Consider the following 16,671-nt stretch of genomic DNA (forward strand, 5'->3'; position numbering starts at 1 on the left):
AGCGGAAAGAGAAAACCTAAAGGCTAAAGTTTTAGAGGCAGAGAGGGAATGGAGTGTGGTTGGTGTTTTGGGAACAAAAGGAGAGGGAGTAAGAGCTACCAGAAAGGCATTGTTTACATTCTTGAGTGAAACTGGGGTAGGAAAAATAATTTAACATTAGGTCAGGAAAGAACATAGATTTTTATTTTTGTTTTATTTATTTCATGTTTTTTGTTGATTTATTTATTTATTTTGATTAGATCATAGGTTAAAGAGTTGGTATGATATGATGATTCATACTCATGTACAGTAGGTGGCGGTATGCACCTTTTAAGTTGTTTGCAATCCACCAAAAACGAAGAGAAGAAGAAGAAGTAAACTAAGCTAGCTAAGCTAACAGGAGGTGTTCCCCTCACATTCTCACTTGGTGTGGGCTGTATTCCCTTCCGGTGTACAGCAGTGATGTGTTCACGCTTCTTTATACACTTGCTGGCGTGCAGATAACTTTAGTAGCGCACAGACGTTAATGCGTAGTTAGCAGTAGCAGGCATCAGTATAGCTACATGCTAACATTTTTAGCAGCACTCTGAGCTACACACACTCAGGTGGAGCAGGTGAAGGCACACACACCGGGCAGTTCTATCCATAACTGAGCAGAGCAGCGTTCAAAGGGCGATGTGTTCACTGATTGTCAGGTCAGCTCTCTCCAAATGTAAGTGACAAGGCTTTCTTCTGCTCGCCTGCTGTTTGTTATGATATTAATGAGCATTTACTTTAATGTTGGTCAAAGGTCATATTGTACCTGACAGCTCAAATCTATACAGGTAAGTTAGACTGCACTAATTGTCTAAAATAAGTATAATTTGCCCACTTTAAAACTTTTAAGAGCTTTAAGAGCTTTAAGAGCTATGTAAGGCTCTGTAGGTGAAAGGTCACCGGCATTAGTTTCCATGGAACAGGCAAGGTTGTTTGTATGGCTCAACTCTTCGGCTATATATCCTTTATGTTTAACTCTGTAACTGATGACTATAGACAACATGAGCCTAGAACAACTATAAGGATCTGAAACGGAACCAGTGACATTACTTAAAATAACACATTCTGCTGCTGTTCTTGCCCTTTTCTCACCTGCTGTGTTTGGTGTACCCATGTACTTTGTTTCTATAACATCGGGTCATTCTGTTACTGAAACCCACTTTGAAACCGTGAGTGAAGGTGACTGTGCAGAGTCTCGCTTCCAACTAATCTAAGGCATCGCTTCTCGGCCTTTTGGCTAAGGTCAAGTGTAGTTATGTTTGAATGAAAGGCGATGTTTTTATGAAAATGCGTTTGATGTCTTAATAAAATCTTACAGTGTACATTTATTTATTGTAGGATAGCTCAAAATACACTTGTTTGACAAAAAAAATGATGTAAATATGAAAAGTGCATGGATTAAGTGTCAATACATTTTTCCCAAAAGAAAAAAATCTGTTCTTATCAGTTTAATATCTGATACGTCCCCTATCCGGGGACCATATATTACATTGATTTTTGGAATAGGGAGATGGAATATAGGGGCTTGCTCCGTCCACTCCACGTATCGACCTGGTATTGCAGGTATCTAAGTTAGATCCTAAGAAACCGGCTGGCCCGGACAACGTAGAACCTTTATTTTTAAAGATAGCTGCAGATTTTATTGCTCCACCTCTTACTTCTCTTTTTAACCTCTCCCTCAGCACAAATGGAATTCCAAAAGTATGGAAGTCAGCTTATGTCTTGCCTTTACTAAAAGGAGGGGAGGCAACTATTTTAAATAACTATAGGCCAATCTCTAAATTGTCAGTTCTGGCTAAGGTGCTCGAACGCCTAGTGAGTGAACAGGTAAAGGAGTTTTTATGTAAAAATAATATCCTGTCTAAATATCAGTCAGGTTTCAGAAAGAAACCTAGCACCATCACTGCGACAATGAAAGTGGTGAATGACATTACGAGTATTTTAGATAAAAAGCAGAGTTGTGCAGCTCTATTTATTGACCTTTCCAAAGCGTTTGACCAGGGCTCGAGCTTAAGGACGTCCCGTCGTCCTGGGGCCGAAAAAAATCGGGTCGGGGAGGATACAAATTAATTTTGGGACGAATTTGGGACAAGAGTTAAAATAAAAATACCCTGCTAACTCTACTACGAACGGCGATGAAAATGAAACTGACTGCACGTTTTGTGTAGAACACAGTTATTAAACCTCCTTGTCAACATAAACACACACAAAGCATTTAGCAACCCGCGAAATACACACACACACAGTACGTAGCTACAGCTGTCAGCCAGCCGCACAGCTGTGATGTAACTACAATGTTTTTACCCCGGAGCGGTGCGGAGAAACGAAACTTAACTTATGAAGCAGCTTTTGACGGCGCGCTATGCATGGGGCACCCTAGAGGGGGTTTCCAGACATGTCATTGCAGCTGAGATGAGAACTCTCCATCGCATTTAGTCCTTAGCAATATGCTGCGCCTCTCCCCATGTAGGGATGGGTACCGAGCCCCGGTATTAAACGGACCCCGGCCGGAATTATTAAAGACAGTGGTACCAACAGTGGTCTTTTTATCGGTACTGGAGACATTTAAAACCTATATGTCATATGTATTATTGCTATATGAACATTATATTGCAGTTTTAGTTTCGCCAACTCCGTTTCTAATATGCAAAAAGACTACAAAATGCGTCTATGATGTATTTTCGATCTTATTTTCGATCTTTCCAATCCAGACGAGAGAGCTCTCTCCCCCGTCTGTGTGCGAGGGGGCGGTGCAGTTTGTAAAGGTCTCCTGACTGTGTTACAGACTGTCGTCCTGGTTAGTGGTTACTCTGGGTTCTGTCTTCTGTCTTCAGGACAGAGTGTTGGATTTTTTTGTTAATCGGATGGGACTTGATTGGATTCAATATTAGAGTAACTTTCTCGCTTGTGTGTTTTTTTTAAATATATTTGGCCTTTAGTCAAATATATTTGACTGATTTACTCAAATAAAAAGGTTGATGAATTATCATCTAATGATTTGTATGATGTTTTATTTATGTTAAAGGTCACTTTGAATGATTTTAACTAATGATAATGTAGAAAAGCTAATATTTTTAATTCGGGACGGTCCACATTAATTTCAGGACGGCTTAGATTGTATTTCGGGACGGTTCCGGGAGGATGGTGAAAAAAGTTAGTCGAGAGCCCTGCGTTTGACACCGTCGATCATCGCATCTTAAAGCAGAGGCTACTCAGTATTGGCATATCCAGCCATGCAGTGGGGTGGTTTGTGAACTATCTCTCTGAAAGGTCCCAATGTGTTCACTTTGATGGGCTCACTTCTGAGTGGTTAAACATTGCTAATGGTGTTCCCCAAGGTTCTGTTTTAGGTCCACTTTTATTCTCCATATATATCAACAGTTTAGGTGAAAATGTGGATGAAGCTACTTTACATTTTAATGCGGATGATACCGTGATTTATTGTGCAGGTCCCTCCATTAAGGAGGCTGGTGTTAAATTACTGGCTGTTTTTAATATTATTCAGACTCAGCTCGCTGAGCTTAAGCTTCTTTTAAATGTTGAGAAAACCAAGGTAATGCTCTTTTCAAAAGCTAAAAAGACTCCAGAGACTGCTTTGGATATTGTTACTATGCAAGGACAAGTACTCGAAGTGGATACCTGTTATAAATACCTTGGTATCTGGCTTGATGATTGTCTCTCTTTTAAACTTCAGGTCAATAATCTGCTGAGGGTTAGACTAGGTTTCTTCTTCAGAAACAAGTCCTGTTTCTCACTTGAGGCCAGGAAAAGGCTAGTCACTGTGACCTTTTTACCTGTGCTGGACTATGGTGATCTGGTCTATATGAATGCACCTGCCCATTGCCTGAACAAGTTAGATGCCGCGTATCACAGCGCACTGAGATGTGTTACTAACTGTAAAGCACTTACACATCACTGTACCCTGTATGCCAAGACAGGTCTGCCTTCACTTACTGTACGGAGGCTCAGTCATTGGTACATGTTCATCTACAAAGCCATGTTGGGTAAACTATCTTCTTATATCTGCTCTCTGATCTCTCGACGATATGAAAGTACTTATTGCCTGAGATCTCATGATGTGGTTTTATTAAATGTGCCAAGTGCTAGGACTGTCTTAGGGAAGAAAGCTTTTAGTTGTGCAGCTCCACTAACTTGGAACAGTCTGCAAAAATATTTAAAACTGAGCACTTTGGTTCCCCTGCATCATTTTAAAACTCTATTCACTGTGAATAGAGTTTGTAAACTGTACCCTGTAATTTATGTTGTATGTCGTTCCTTATTGTTGTTCTGTTGTTTTTATGTTACATGTGTAACCAATGTGCTGCAGTTCACCCTTGAAAAAGAGATCTTTTGATCTCAAGGGGCTTTCACCTGGTTAAATAAAGGCTACAAACAAAGAACTCCAGGAAGGAACGGTGCACCACCTTTCATTGTGAATGACAAAATAGCAGATTATCTACCATAACAAATTGATAGACATATTTAAATGTATCAAAACCAGTGGAAATGAGGCTCCATGAGCTTGAAACTTTACAAAGAATTGATGTGAAAGTTATTAATGTAAAACGAGCAGATTCTGCTCTCTGACCTTATGACTTTTGCGAAAGTAAATGATTGGGAATCTCTTTAAAATTAAAAAGGTATTTCTGGGTAAAAATATGGTGTCTGTGTGAGTAAATATATTAGGATCGTAATGCATCCAATGTAAGTGAATCAATTCAGTAGGCAAACATTGTGTCATTATATAATGAGAACGGCCAGTATGAGTGTTCTAGAACTGGAACGCTGCAGTGGTTTGTTTTTGGATTTGTATGGCTTACATCCTCATCGCCATTTGTATTTAAAAAGCTGTAATGAGTAGTTTTTGTTGAAAAAAATGACTGAAAAAAAAAAATAGCATTTCATTTATTTCTGATGTTTTACTTATCTGAGCAGTTACTATGGCAGCCATTTAGCTTCCACCATCTCTTAATATGAGCTCCTGCTCGGTGGTTCTGAATCCTCTCTGTGCTCCCCCCCCCCCCCCCCCTCTCTCAGACCCGAGCAGCTGGCTCGGTCCGGCTGTGGTCAGGGCCATGTCCTCTTCAGGCGGCCCCCCCTCTCCATACACCGCCCTGGCCGTCAGCCACCCAGCGGAGTCCGTCACACACGTGGAGCTGCACCGGCCGGAGAAACGCAACGCCATGAACAGAGCCTTCTGGAGGTACGCTTCAATATGTGTGCAATAATTTTTCCAAGACAAAGAAAACATACAAAATAAACATATGAACTATACATTTTGACATATTAAATGTTTAATGAAAAAATATCCCTAATCAAAATTCATTTTGAACAAGGTTACACAGTAAAGTTGCTTTTAATAGCTTGTATGGTGGCACTGATGCTAAAATTAATTTCAATTTAGAAGGTTGTAAGCAGAACTGAAGAATTAAGAAAACATTTTGCCAGAACAAACCAGACATAGTTTAGTGGGAATGCTGATACAGCATTCCAACTATATGTTATGCTACGGACAACATTTTTATTATTATTCCGCCGACTTATTTTGGCCCTCTTCTCCTCCCACATTCAACATCGCAGAAACTCCGTTCAAACATCAAAACGTTCAACTCGGTCGGGAATCGCAGGCTATTACTTTTCTCATTCATAACTTTCATAATTCCAGAGATACATCCCATAATTCATCAAATTTTTAACCATTGAAGTCAATGGAGACATTCTTCAGACTTCAACTGCTAACTGTTCATTCATACTTTCACTCAGAAACCTCATTCCAACTTTAAAATGTTACACATCTTTCTGACATTATTCGTGTAACACAACTTTTAAATCTGATTCTTACTTTTAGAGATATTAAACATTGTTCAGACCTTGTTAAAGAGGTTTTCTTTAGATTTTAACATTAACTAGAGTACGTGATGTCACAGCTAGAGTGGAGCAAATCTTGAAATTTGCCTTCATATATTTTTTTTAAACTGCCATAATTCCCAAACCCTACATTCCTGAGACATAATTTTTCATGACAAACGTAGGAAAACATCTCGTAGCTTGAAAAATGACAAATAATTAAGCAAAAAAATAATTAAACAAAATGCCTCTTGAGGGCATGAAGTGACAAAAACGTTCAACATGTCTCCATTAAAACCCATTGTAATTTCAGGCTGATATTTCCTCACAGCAGCAGCCGCACACCTTTAGTTAAACTGCCAAAAAGGCCACAATATTAACCCGAAAGTACACAAAAATTACACTTCAGATACTCAACTTCCTTGACATGCTTCACGTTTTGAAATTTCACAGATATCTGTTATCGTTCGTCCACAAAACGTTCACATGTAAGAGGTTTATCTCATTCAGAACAATGCAAACCTTTGATCTCTACAGAGCTCGTTAGCTCAACTATAAACACCTGTGTAATGGAACACGATGATGTCATCACTCCAACTGACATGCTCAGAGCAGCAGACTTCAGATAAAGGTTAATGGTCCTGCCCTCAACAGCTCTACGTCAATTATGGGGTGTCATCATCATATGCCGAAGATCAAGAGAAGAGAGAGAGAAGAGAGAGAAGAGAGAGTAGTGTAACCTCCTAATGTAATGTATAACTCCTATGACAATGTTAAAAAATTGCTCAAACTTCACATGTGTGCTAACAGTCCAGCCGTGAAGACATCTACGAGACAGTTTTGAGATTTATTCAAATGCCGTTGCCATGGCGACAGACCACTCGCCATGAAGCACGATGTCGCTGTAAGTCCAATGGAAACGGTCCGATCGTCCCCCAAACTTCGCTTGTATACGAACGGTCCAGCCCTCAACAGCTCTACGTCAATTATGGGGTTTCTTCAAATGCCGTTGCCATGGCAACACAATGTTCGCCATGAAACATGGTTTTCTCATAACTTCAGTGAAAATGTTCCAAACGGCCCAAAACTTCACAGGTTTGGTAACGATGTAGCCATCAACGCATCTAAGCGTATTATGGGGTGTCATCAAATGCCGTTGCCATGGCGACAGATCATTCGCCATCAAGTTAGTTCAAAAGTTTGCAGTTCAAATATTCTGCTGCTTTTCCAAGCCTTTTTACTTTATTTTCTTCACTCATCACACATTCAAGCCCCCAGTGTTCACAGTGTTTCCCCTATATACAAATAGTAGCGGCGCAGCGCCGCTGCTAGGTACCCAAAAAAAAATTAAAAAAAAGAATTTAAACTTTTTTTTTTTTTATTAAAATAATAATAAGTGGCGACCCTTTTGCATTTTTGATTGTTTGTTATGTGGATTTGTAGTATTTGTGTTACTGTAAGTTCAATAAAGGTGTATTTTTGCTACATCTTGAGACATTGCCACTGTATGTACTAGGCAGGGCCGATTTTTGGCATAGGAGACATAGGCGGTCGCCTAGGGCGCCAGATCTGGGGGGCGCTGCACTGGTAGCTCTGGGAGGGGAAAAAACATTTTTGACCGTTGGCGCTCATCCTAATTTTCGGCCTTGATGTAACAACATTCATAATTAAGTAAATGTAACACCCTTTTCACCCCGGTTACACTTTTCATTTGCCCTGTACGATGGGCGCTGTAAGTGATGAAAGTGGGGGATGTTGGCTTATCAGGCGCCCGCAGCTCACAGCCAAAGTGCGAGCGTGGGAGCGAGAGAGCGAGAGAGAGAGAGACGGCGCACCGGTACCGGCGCTGCTCACATTATGCTGGGCCCACGTGCTGCTATGACTCCATCCTAGGGGAAACACTGGTTCATGTATCATTTCAATCTAAATTCTTCACTTTCTTCTTACACATTACATTTCAGCATAGCAGTTTAGCGTCAGCTTTTCAGCACAAAGCATTCCCACTAGCAATTTCTTCAGGAATTGCATTCTCTAGTATTTTTCTAATATTGAAAGGTAGACCACTGGAAGTCGTTATTGAAGCATGCACACAACAGTGTTTCTGTAGCGCTTAATAACTGATGGAGCCTTTGGCTTTCTCCTCCAGTGAGATGGTGGACTGCTTCAATGAGATCGCAGCGGACCCGGACTGCAGGGTGGTGCTCGTCTCAGGGGCTGGGAAGATCTTCACAGCTGGTGGGTGTCAGGGGGACAGATGTTCTTTAGGACACTGTCTTCACAGTAAGCCATATTTATTCTGTGCTGTGTGACCGTCCAGGAATCGACCTGATGGACATGGCCGGAGACATCCTCCAACCAGAGGGGGACGACATGGCCAGAAGGTCGTGGAACATGAAAAAAATAATCACCAAGTACCAAGAGACGTTCAGCGTCATAGAGAAGGTCAGCAGAGAGCTTCTGTTCCTCACACTAAGGACCATACTGCTGACAGGTCAAGGGCAGCATTCAAATGTTTCAGTCTGTTTTTCCTTTTTTTCTCATTGTAGTGTCCAAAGCCTGTTGTGGTGGCCATTCACGGAGCGTGTGTGGGGGGAGGTAGGTCATCATCATCATCATTACATCACTATTATTATTGTGCAGCTATAAACTCAGATCATAGACCAATTGCAACTCCACTTTACCATAAAATGAACACACAAAGCCTACCTTTATGATTTTGATAGTATTTTATGTTACATTGTTTAACTATACTATATATTGTGCTATATTCTTACTACCTTTCACCTTCTTCTATATATTAAATCGAATATTCTATATTTACTGATATAACATCTCTGTATATTAACACAAACAGCAAGTAACATTAATAAACATTATATTATAAATATCCCATAAACCTGCTGTACTGTACATACACAATGACTCTGCTGATATGAATCACACCTGTCTCTTTACCTTTTTGTCTCCAATGTTCTTGTATAGTTTATTCTTTATATTTTTACTCAAGCTGGTATTTTATGGTACTTTCTTCATATAACGTTTCTCTTCACGGTGCGTGTGCTGCTGCGTGTTCCTGCTCTGCTGCAGGTGTGGACCTGATCACCGCCTGTGACATCCGTCTGTGCACGCAGGACGCCTGGTTCCAGGTCAAGGTGCGTCCTTCTCATTATCATCCTCACAAATGTGGCAACAAAATGGAAATTGTTCTTCGGGGGAAAACAAAGAACAGATAAATGATTTGAAAGAAAGACATGGGGAAACAGAGCTGATGAATAAAATAGGCTAGTGAAAGAAATAGAGTCAAATTTAAATATGGTTTATCTAATGTAATCACCTGGATAAAGGTAAAAGAAACGGCTTTATATTCTTGTTTCACTATATTTTAGATGTATAGCTCACAACATTAATATTAGTTAATGAGGTTTTTAGTAAAATGTTACTGCTTTTGTCATAAAATATCAAATGTCAGTCATGTTCATCCTCATTCAGACATTAAAACAAAGTTTCTAAGAATGTAAAACTAAAAACCAGGGTATACTTAGTTCCTATTCCTAAAGCATAAACTGCTCATTTATATACTAAAAACTAAAAGAGTGAGACCTAGTTGTACTGAAGGAGACAGGCGATGTTCTGAGAGCAACTGATACGATGCACGATGTTAACAGAGTCTCTCTACAGGAGGTGGACATTGGCCTGGCTGCAGATGTTGGAACTCTCCAGAGACTTCCTAAAGTGATCGGCAGCCGCAGGTAAAGCAACATTTAAATAAATGTGTTAAAGTCACAAGCTATATGCAGAAATGCATGTGCAACAAACGTGATTATAAGGATTTGGTTAAAGTGTGGGGTACCAGTAGGGTATGGGGGTTCCATTTAAAAAAAAGTATCAGTGTGCGCAACAAATCAGTGTTAGGATATGGTGTTAAAGGTTAGTTCAGAGGTTTGGAAATGGGGACCTACAGTAGATGATCAGCACACCTATGGCCTGGGGAAACACACAAGATGAGCAATCACTGATATATATATATACAGTAAAATGTATATGTAGCAAAAACAAAATTGATAAAAAACTCCAAACATTATAATGTCCTTCCTGCAGACTGCAATAACTCCTCCCCTCTGGCTGCAGAGCTCACTGCTCCACAGCTCCTCTTTTGTTAACTGGACTTAGAACTTCACACTGTAAAATGTACACTTATATTTAACTAGAAAATGCATTTCCTGCTGAAAATGCGTGCGAATGCTGTAAATTGTGTACATTTGTTGCTGAATTTAGCTGAAAATGCAGAAAAAGCTGAATATGTTATTAGTTGAATGCTGAACTTAGTGGAGAAATGCAGAAAAGTGAAATGATTTGAACCAAAATTGTTAAAGCTCAAATGCATTGCAATGACTTTGTTGAAAACTTGAAATGTTAAACTGGAAGAGTAGGAAAAATAGTGAAGAAGCTTAATATTTAAAAGAAAAGGTTTAAAAAAGGTATAAACAACAACATGTATAGCCTTGATGTCCTGAAATAGCTGAATAAGTTAATAGTTGAATGGTTTCTGTAGCTGAAAGTAGGCTGAAGGAGTTACATATCAGATGTAAGTAGTAGTGAATGAATGTGTATTAAGAAGAGAAAAGAAAGTAAAAACGCTTTGAAAAGCAGCAGAATATTTTTTTAACTAAAACCATACGTCACCAATAATGTATAAAATATGTGGAACGTGTTGAAGTCAGTATGAAGTCTCCAGAAAATAATAGGGTGAGAGTCTTTAAACTCCAGTCTGTGTGTTTGTGTTTGAGCTGACAACGTTATCAAACACCTGTGTGTGTGTGTGTAAGCCCAGAGATCAAAGGTTACCATGGTGACGACGTTATCAAACACCTGTGTGTGAGCCCAGAGATCAAAGGTTTCCATGGAGATGTGCAGTGAAAGGAGAGCCTTTCCATTGTTCTGAATGAGATAAACCTCTTACATTTCTAACTTTTGTTGAAAACGGTAGCAGCTATCACTAAAATGTCAACGCGTGGAACATATCAGGACCCTGAGGAGCGTCTGAGTCTGCTTTTTGTGTACTTTCGGGTCAACAATGTGGCATTTGTGGCAGATTTACTGCACAGCATAGCATAGTGTCAGCAGAAAGTAATGCAAATAATAATTCCCAAAATATGCAAAAAAATATATGTTAAAATATATATACATGTTTAGTCATCTGATTCGTCTGTACATTGCTGTTTTAGCCTGCGTTCTTCTAATTAGTGTCTACAGTGTGCCTATTGAGCCGTGTTGAGCCAAACCCCTCTCTCTGCTGTTAAAATGAATGGGTGCTGTAAAAACTACACTGCGCATGGTCAGAGTCTTTTTGTATTCAATGTGTGCGGCAAAAAAAAAATCACCATAGGGGCAAAGTGCTGGCATACCTACCAAACGTCATCTCATAATTCAGAGAGCTGATTGGCTGTAAGTACGTGTGCCGCGAAAAGTGTAGATGTGAAGAGGAGACGAGAGAGAGCAGCGTATAGCGATTAACCCCCCCCCCCCTACAGCCTACAGCTATTTGTTTACGTGTTTAAAAAAGTACCAGAAGCTTATATATACACATCTAAGTTGTTCGTGCCCCACCACTTTTGTACATATAAAAACGCCACTGCTTTCAGCTACAGAAACCATTCAACTATTAAATTATTGAGCTCTTTCAGGGCATTGAGGCTATACATTTAGTTGTTTATACCTTTTTTTAAACCTTTTCTTTTAAATATTAACCTGTTAACCCCGGTACACAACAATATTCACGAAACTGTGTCTCAGGGCTTCTTAACATTTAACAACCTATTAATTTGTCATACCCACTTAACGGGAAGAAACTCAGCTAACTGACGATATGAACAATTTTTACCGAAACGAAACACAAGTCTAACGCCAAGCCTCTGAATTAGCACTAAGCGAAAGAGTGCTAACGCACTTAGCACATAACTCACGTTAGCGATCTTTTATACTTCATCGGATCTGCGCAAACAAGATATCATCTGAAAGCTGGGATTCCACAGATTCCAATGGTATAACTATCACCACTGTGCGACCAAAACCCGCGGCAACTAAGGCAAAACCAGACAATACACAACTTAGCTTTACGGGCCCAAAACGGCAAATATGTCTTACTTTTGCTGTTTTCTGATCAAAAGTTGTGTTCAATGGCATAAAAACGCTGCTGAAGGTTAATTCAATGTCTCTGTGTCACGTTGAAATGATTACTGATAATCCACCATAATATTAATGCAATAAGCCTAGTTTTCAGAGCGTAACGTAGCTTTCGGTTTGGGCAAACTGCGTGCGCATCACTCTCACTCCTCCATGGTAACGTGTAGGTGGATTTAGGAACCTACCCTCGATTCCATTGGCTCTAACGGTTCAAAAATCAACCAATGGGTTCCAGAGATATGGCAAATACACCCAATTTTTTTCTAAATCTCTCTAAAAAGGTCACATTTCACTTGTTTTGCATCAATCTTGATACAGGGTACTTATATGTTATAGTTTGGATTCCTAAAGCTTTTTGTCTACTTTCCCATCATTCAAGGGTGGTTTTCACTATAAGTAATGTTTTTCTTTTGGAGGGAAACTATAATTTACATTTTTTTACTATGTTCAATCTGAATTTACTTTAAAATAAAAACATCTATATTGATTCTGACTTTTCTACATCCAACTCACAGGTTTATCATTGCTTTGAGAAAAAAGATTATTAATTTACCCCTTTTTAGAAGTGAAGATATGGTCATTTGTTCTGGGCATGTCATTTTCTAGCCTGAGACCTGAAAAACAGGCTCAGGGCTTAAGAGGTTAAGCTTCTTCACTATTTGTCCTACTCTTCCAGTTTAACAGTTCACTTTCAAGTTTTCAACAAAATCATTGCAATGCATTTGAGCTGTAACAATTTTGATTCAAATCATTTCACTTTTCTGCATTTCTCCGCTAAGTTCAGCAACACACTGGTTTCTGTAGCTAAAAGCAGCTACAGAGACCATTCAGCTAATAACATATTCAGCTTTTTCTGCATTTTCAGCTAAATTCAGCAACAAATGTACAGTTTACAGCATTCGCACGCATTTTCTAGTATAAAATGCTATTCCGTGCACACTCAATGTAAATAATATCCAACCTTTACATTTTGCTAGCTGTGATTTGGCCCTTCATAGTGTTTATTCGTTTATCGTTCTACAGATTCTTGTCTTTCACAGTCAACTTGTTTATATTTACCTTTTTTAGTTCCGTTTTATTTAATATTTTGAGATGTTTATAGTTTTTCCTACTCTTATTTTTCACATTATGTGCAATGCCTTGTTTTAACTGCTGCTGTGACGAAAATGTTTCCCAGTCTGATTTAAATCAGTTTGTTTTTAAAAATGTATGCTGCTCTCTCTATATATAAATGCTATGTATCTCTGTGTTCCTGCAGCCTGGTGAACGAGCTGGCTCTGACTGCCAGGAAGATGTTCGCTGATGAAGCCAAGAGCAGCGGCCTGGTCAGGTAAAGCACTCTCTACAGACCATACACTTTCACACCGGTGTCATCAGGTCAGGCTGTTTTTACTTCATTTTTGGTCAGTGTTGATGTGTGTTGACCTTTTCTCCTGGTCAACAAGTGATCAGCTGCATCAACCTTTAACTTACAAATGTTTTAGACGAGTAGCTAACAGACTTTGTATGGATCACATGCAGAGACGTTTTAGTTTCCAGTGTGAAATCAGGAATGTTCAGGCTAAGTCCCACTTTTTAATCTATTGAATCTTGTAGCTTATTAAGACCCCCCCCCCCCCCCCCACCCCCCCCCCCCCCCCCCCGAATTAGACCTACTTTATATTACAGACCCCTGCTGCTGCATCTAAAAACAATAGGGGCTATAGGCTAGAGTAGCTGCACAAATAATTGGTTTTCTCAATGTTTTAGCCACCTTATTGTTAATATACACTTTTAAGCCAAAAATAACAAGAGCACCTCAATTTCAAAGAGAAACTTTGACCTATTTGTTAAGCAATCAGTCTTAACACTTTCCCTCGTGCTTCCTCCAGCCGAGTGTTTGCAGATAAGGAGGCGATGATGGCCGGAGCTCTGCAGATGGCGGGGGAGATCGCCGGCCGCAGCCCTGTGGCTGTGCAGGGCACCAAGATCAACCTCATCTACTCCAGAGACCACAGTGTGGCCGAGGGGCTGGACTACATGGTGAGAGCACGGACTTTAAAAATAAGAAACTATTGGAGGATTTTTCTCACATCACTCCACCAGTCAGACCATGGATCAGCCTTTATCTTAATAAACACTTTGTTCTTTCTTTCCCAGGCCAACTGGAACATGAGCATGCTTCAGACTGAAGATGTGATGAAGTCCGCTCAGGCCTCCATGGAGAAGAAGAGTCCTAAGACGATAGCTTTCTCTAAACTCTAAACCTCATGGAGACACTATTCATAACCCGAACGCTGTCGTTTCACACCTCCACTGTGGCCTTTCTGTGGGCAGAGGACCCTCGAGTGTTCCCAGCAGCATCCACTCAGACCATTAGAGGGCGGTGTAATGAGACAGAGGATTAAACCCACAGTTTGAGGCCTTCGTTTCCAAAGTTCTGCATTATTGTTTCTGTAAAAATCTTTGAAACAGCATTTGGATAATGGGATACTATTCTTTTTATTCAAACTTAACAACTAGAAAGTCATGATGTGTCAGATCGTCCCTCGCTGTTTAATAGTAACAGCCAGTTTTGTAATTCTCTAATTGACTTCATGAATGTTTTTTCAACTCATCTGAAGGGTAGTGTTGACAGATTCTTTTAACATCCACCTTGTATTTCCTTAAATATTTAACAACACAATGGCAAAAAGGAGATTCAAATAACTTAAAATGCTTTATTGACAATACTTTTAAAATAATTTAAATTTACACCATGGAACTAAGTATACATTCAAAATCATCACAGAGTCTTCTTGGCACGAAGTTTCTCTAAGGTTTTCTGTGAAAAGATAGTAGAAAAATACTTTACTCAGAATTCAGGCAAATAAAAACAAACTTTGGAGCTTGCAGTTCTGTTAGGATCACATTGTCTTTTGAAAACACTCAGAATTAAAGTGCTTTACCTTGTGGAACTCCTTGGCCTTCAGTCTGTTTTTTGCATACGCCTCCTGTCTGTTCCGGAGGGCTTTCTGATGCTTCACCTCCTCCAGCTGCTCGTACAGCCTGCAAACACACGATGCACCACACACACACATCTTTAATGAAGTTATCACATTTTAGATTTTTTTAAGTCTCTTTTGGCTGTTAGAGAAAACATTGGCTTGGGTAGTATGAGAACTATGATAAGCAGTTTGAGCATTTATTTCATATCCTTCTGATCACACATCTGTTTTCTTCATTAGTTACACAAGTGAAAGCCAAGATGTACAGGTGCATCTCAATAAATTCGAATATCGTGGAAAAGTTAATTTATTTCATTAATTCAATTCAAAAAGTGAAATATTCCAAGGCTTTATTTGTTTTAATGTGGATGATTACGGCTTACAGCCAATGAAAACCCTAAAATCAGTATCTCAGAAAATTAGAATATTGTGAAAAAGTTCAATATTGTAGACTCACGGGCCGTGTCTCAATTCAGGGGTTGCACCCTTCGGAGTACGCAGCCTACGCGGTCCACGGAGGACCCAGCCCACGTAGACCGGGTAGGCTGGACCGAGCGGCCTACGAAATGAGACGGTCTAGCCTACGGAGCGCTTCATATTTACGTCACGTGATACACGCTGTTCGGTTGCGCTGCTCCAGCAGCCTGCTAGCAAATTAGCTTACAAGCTAACTCCGCTGAAAAGGATCCAGAAACTTTACTTTTTTACTTTAAAGGGCCCATGTCATGCTTTTCCGGTTATTACCCGTCCCCTTGTGTGTTATGAAGGTTTTTATGCATGTAAACGGTGTGAAGAGTCAAAACCCTCAAAGTACACCCTGTAACACAGAAAATACCTCCCCAAATGCCTCGTTGGAGATACGTCATTGTCCATTTGAGTCTTCCGGGTACCGCATGATGTCATGCGGTACCCGGAACGAAATGGACCAATCCCGAAGAGCTATGGCCACACCCAGCGGCGCTGGCCGCACCCTCTGCCAGCCTAACATTTACTGTTGGAAGCTCTGGTTCAGTTCACAATCGATCCAGTCATGCCACTGCCAAGGACCTGTTTCCTGAAATGTGAGGAGAAATCTGAGCTGTTTGTCCTACCGACGGAAGAACCAGTCAGTGGTTGACATTTCTGTTTAACACTGTTCCTTCAGAGGTTCGAAGAACGTTACTGTGTGCGCGGCATTTCACAGACGAAAGCTTCCAAAACATTGCCCAGTTTGAGGCCGGATATGCACAGCATTTGAAACTGAAGGACGATGCTATTCCTAGTTTGTTTGGACCGTTTGGAGCAGGGGAAGATTCGGGTACACAACCTGTAAGTTTGCATTGTTATTTGTGTATTTATCAAACAAGGTATTTACCACGACTGTTTAAATGTGTAAACGTGTTTCGGACTGCTAAGCCAGTGCTAACTAAGTTGCTAGCGTTTCCATATCAACTCTAATATCAGCAGATGGCCTTACATACATGTATCTCATAGCAGGAGAATGTCTGCATTCACACACGAAATACTCAGACAGTATACTCCAGGTGATTTACCGTACGGTCAGTCGCGAAACGTAATTACATTATAGCTGGCGTTCCGAGCGTGTATGCTACCGAGCTAAACATGAGTTTGCTCGGAAAAACATTGTTTTTATGCCAGCTACAATGAATGTAGCAGACTA

General features: G+C 40.1%; 2 protein-coding genes and 1 pseudogene across 2 annotated transcripts in view; 2 read left to right on the plus strand and 1 right to left on the minus strand.

Annotated features, from left to right (window-relative positions):
* The first annotated feature begins 337 nt into the window (after window positions 1-337).
* On the plus strand, window positions 338-14,981 carry ech1 (enoyl CoA hydratase 1, peroxisomal). The gene is made up of 10 exons (XM_034132776.1): window positions 338-691; window positions 5,053-5,218; window positions 8,009-8,097; window positions 8,180-8,304; window positions 8,409-8,457; window positions 8,950-9,014; window positions 9,541-9,611; window positions 13,304-13,375; window positions 13,917-14,067; window positions 14,185-14,981. Exons 1-10 carry the CDS (start codon window positions 655-657, stop codon window positions 14,287-14,289), a joined length of 930 nt encoding a protein of 309 aa, XP_033988667.1. The 5' UTR covers window positions 338-654; the 3' UTR covers window positions 14,290-14,981.
* On the plus strand, window positions 1,424-1,602 carry LOC117484337 (annotated as a pseudogene).
* Window positions 14,731-16,671, minus strand: part of cep295 (centrosomal protein 295) — a 28,577-nt gene continuing 26,636 nt past the window's right edge. Inside the window, exons 29-30 of the mRNA XM_034132770.1 lie at window positions 14,973-15,072; window positions 14,731-14,848 (exon numbers count right to left, since the gene is read on the minus strand). Of these exons, the coding sequence (XP_033988661.1) occupies window positions 14,810-14,848; window positions 14,973-15,072 (139 nt within the window). The 3' untranslated portion in view covers window positions 14,731-14,809. The remainder of the gene's footprint in view (window positions 14,849-14,972; window positions 15,073-16,671) is intronic.

This window comes from Trematomus bernacchii, unplaced genomic scaffold, assembly GCF_902827165.1.
Source record: "Trematomus bernacchii unplaced genomic scaffold, fTreBer1.1, whole genome shotgun sequence".
Classification (NCBI taxonomy): domain Eukaryota; kingdom Metazoa; phylum Chordata; class Actinopteri; order Perciformes; family Nototheniidae; genus Trematomus; species Trematomus bernacchii.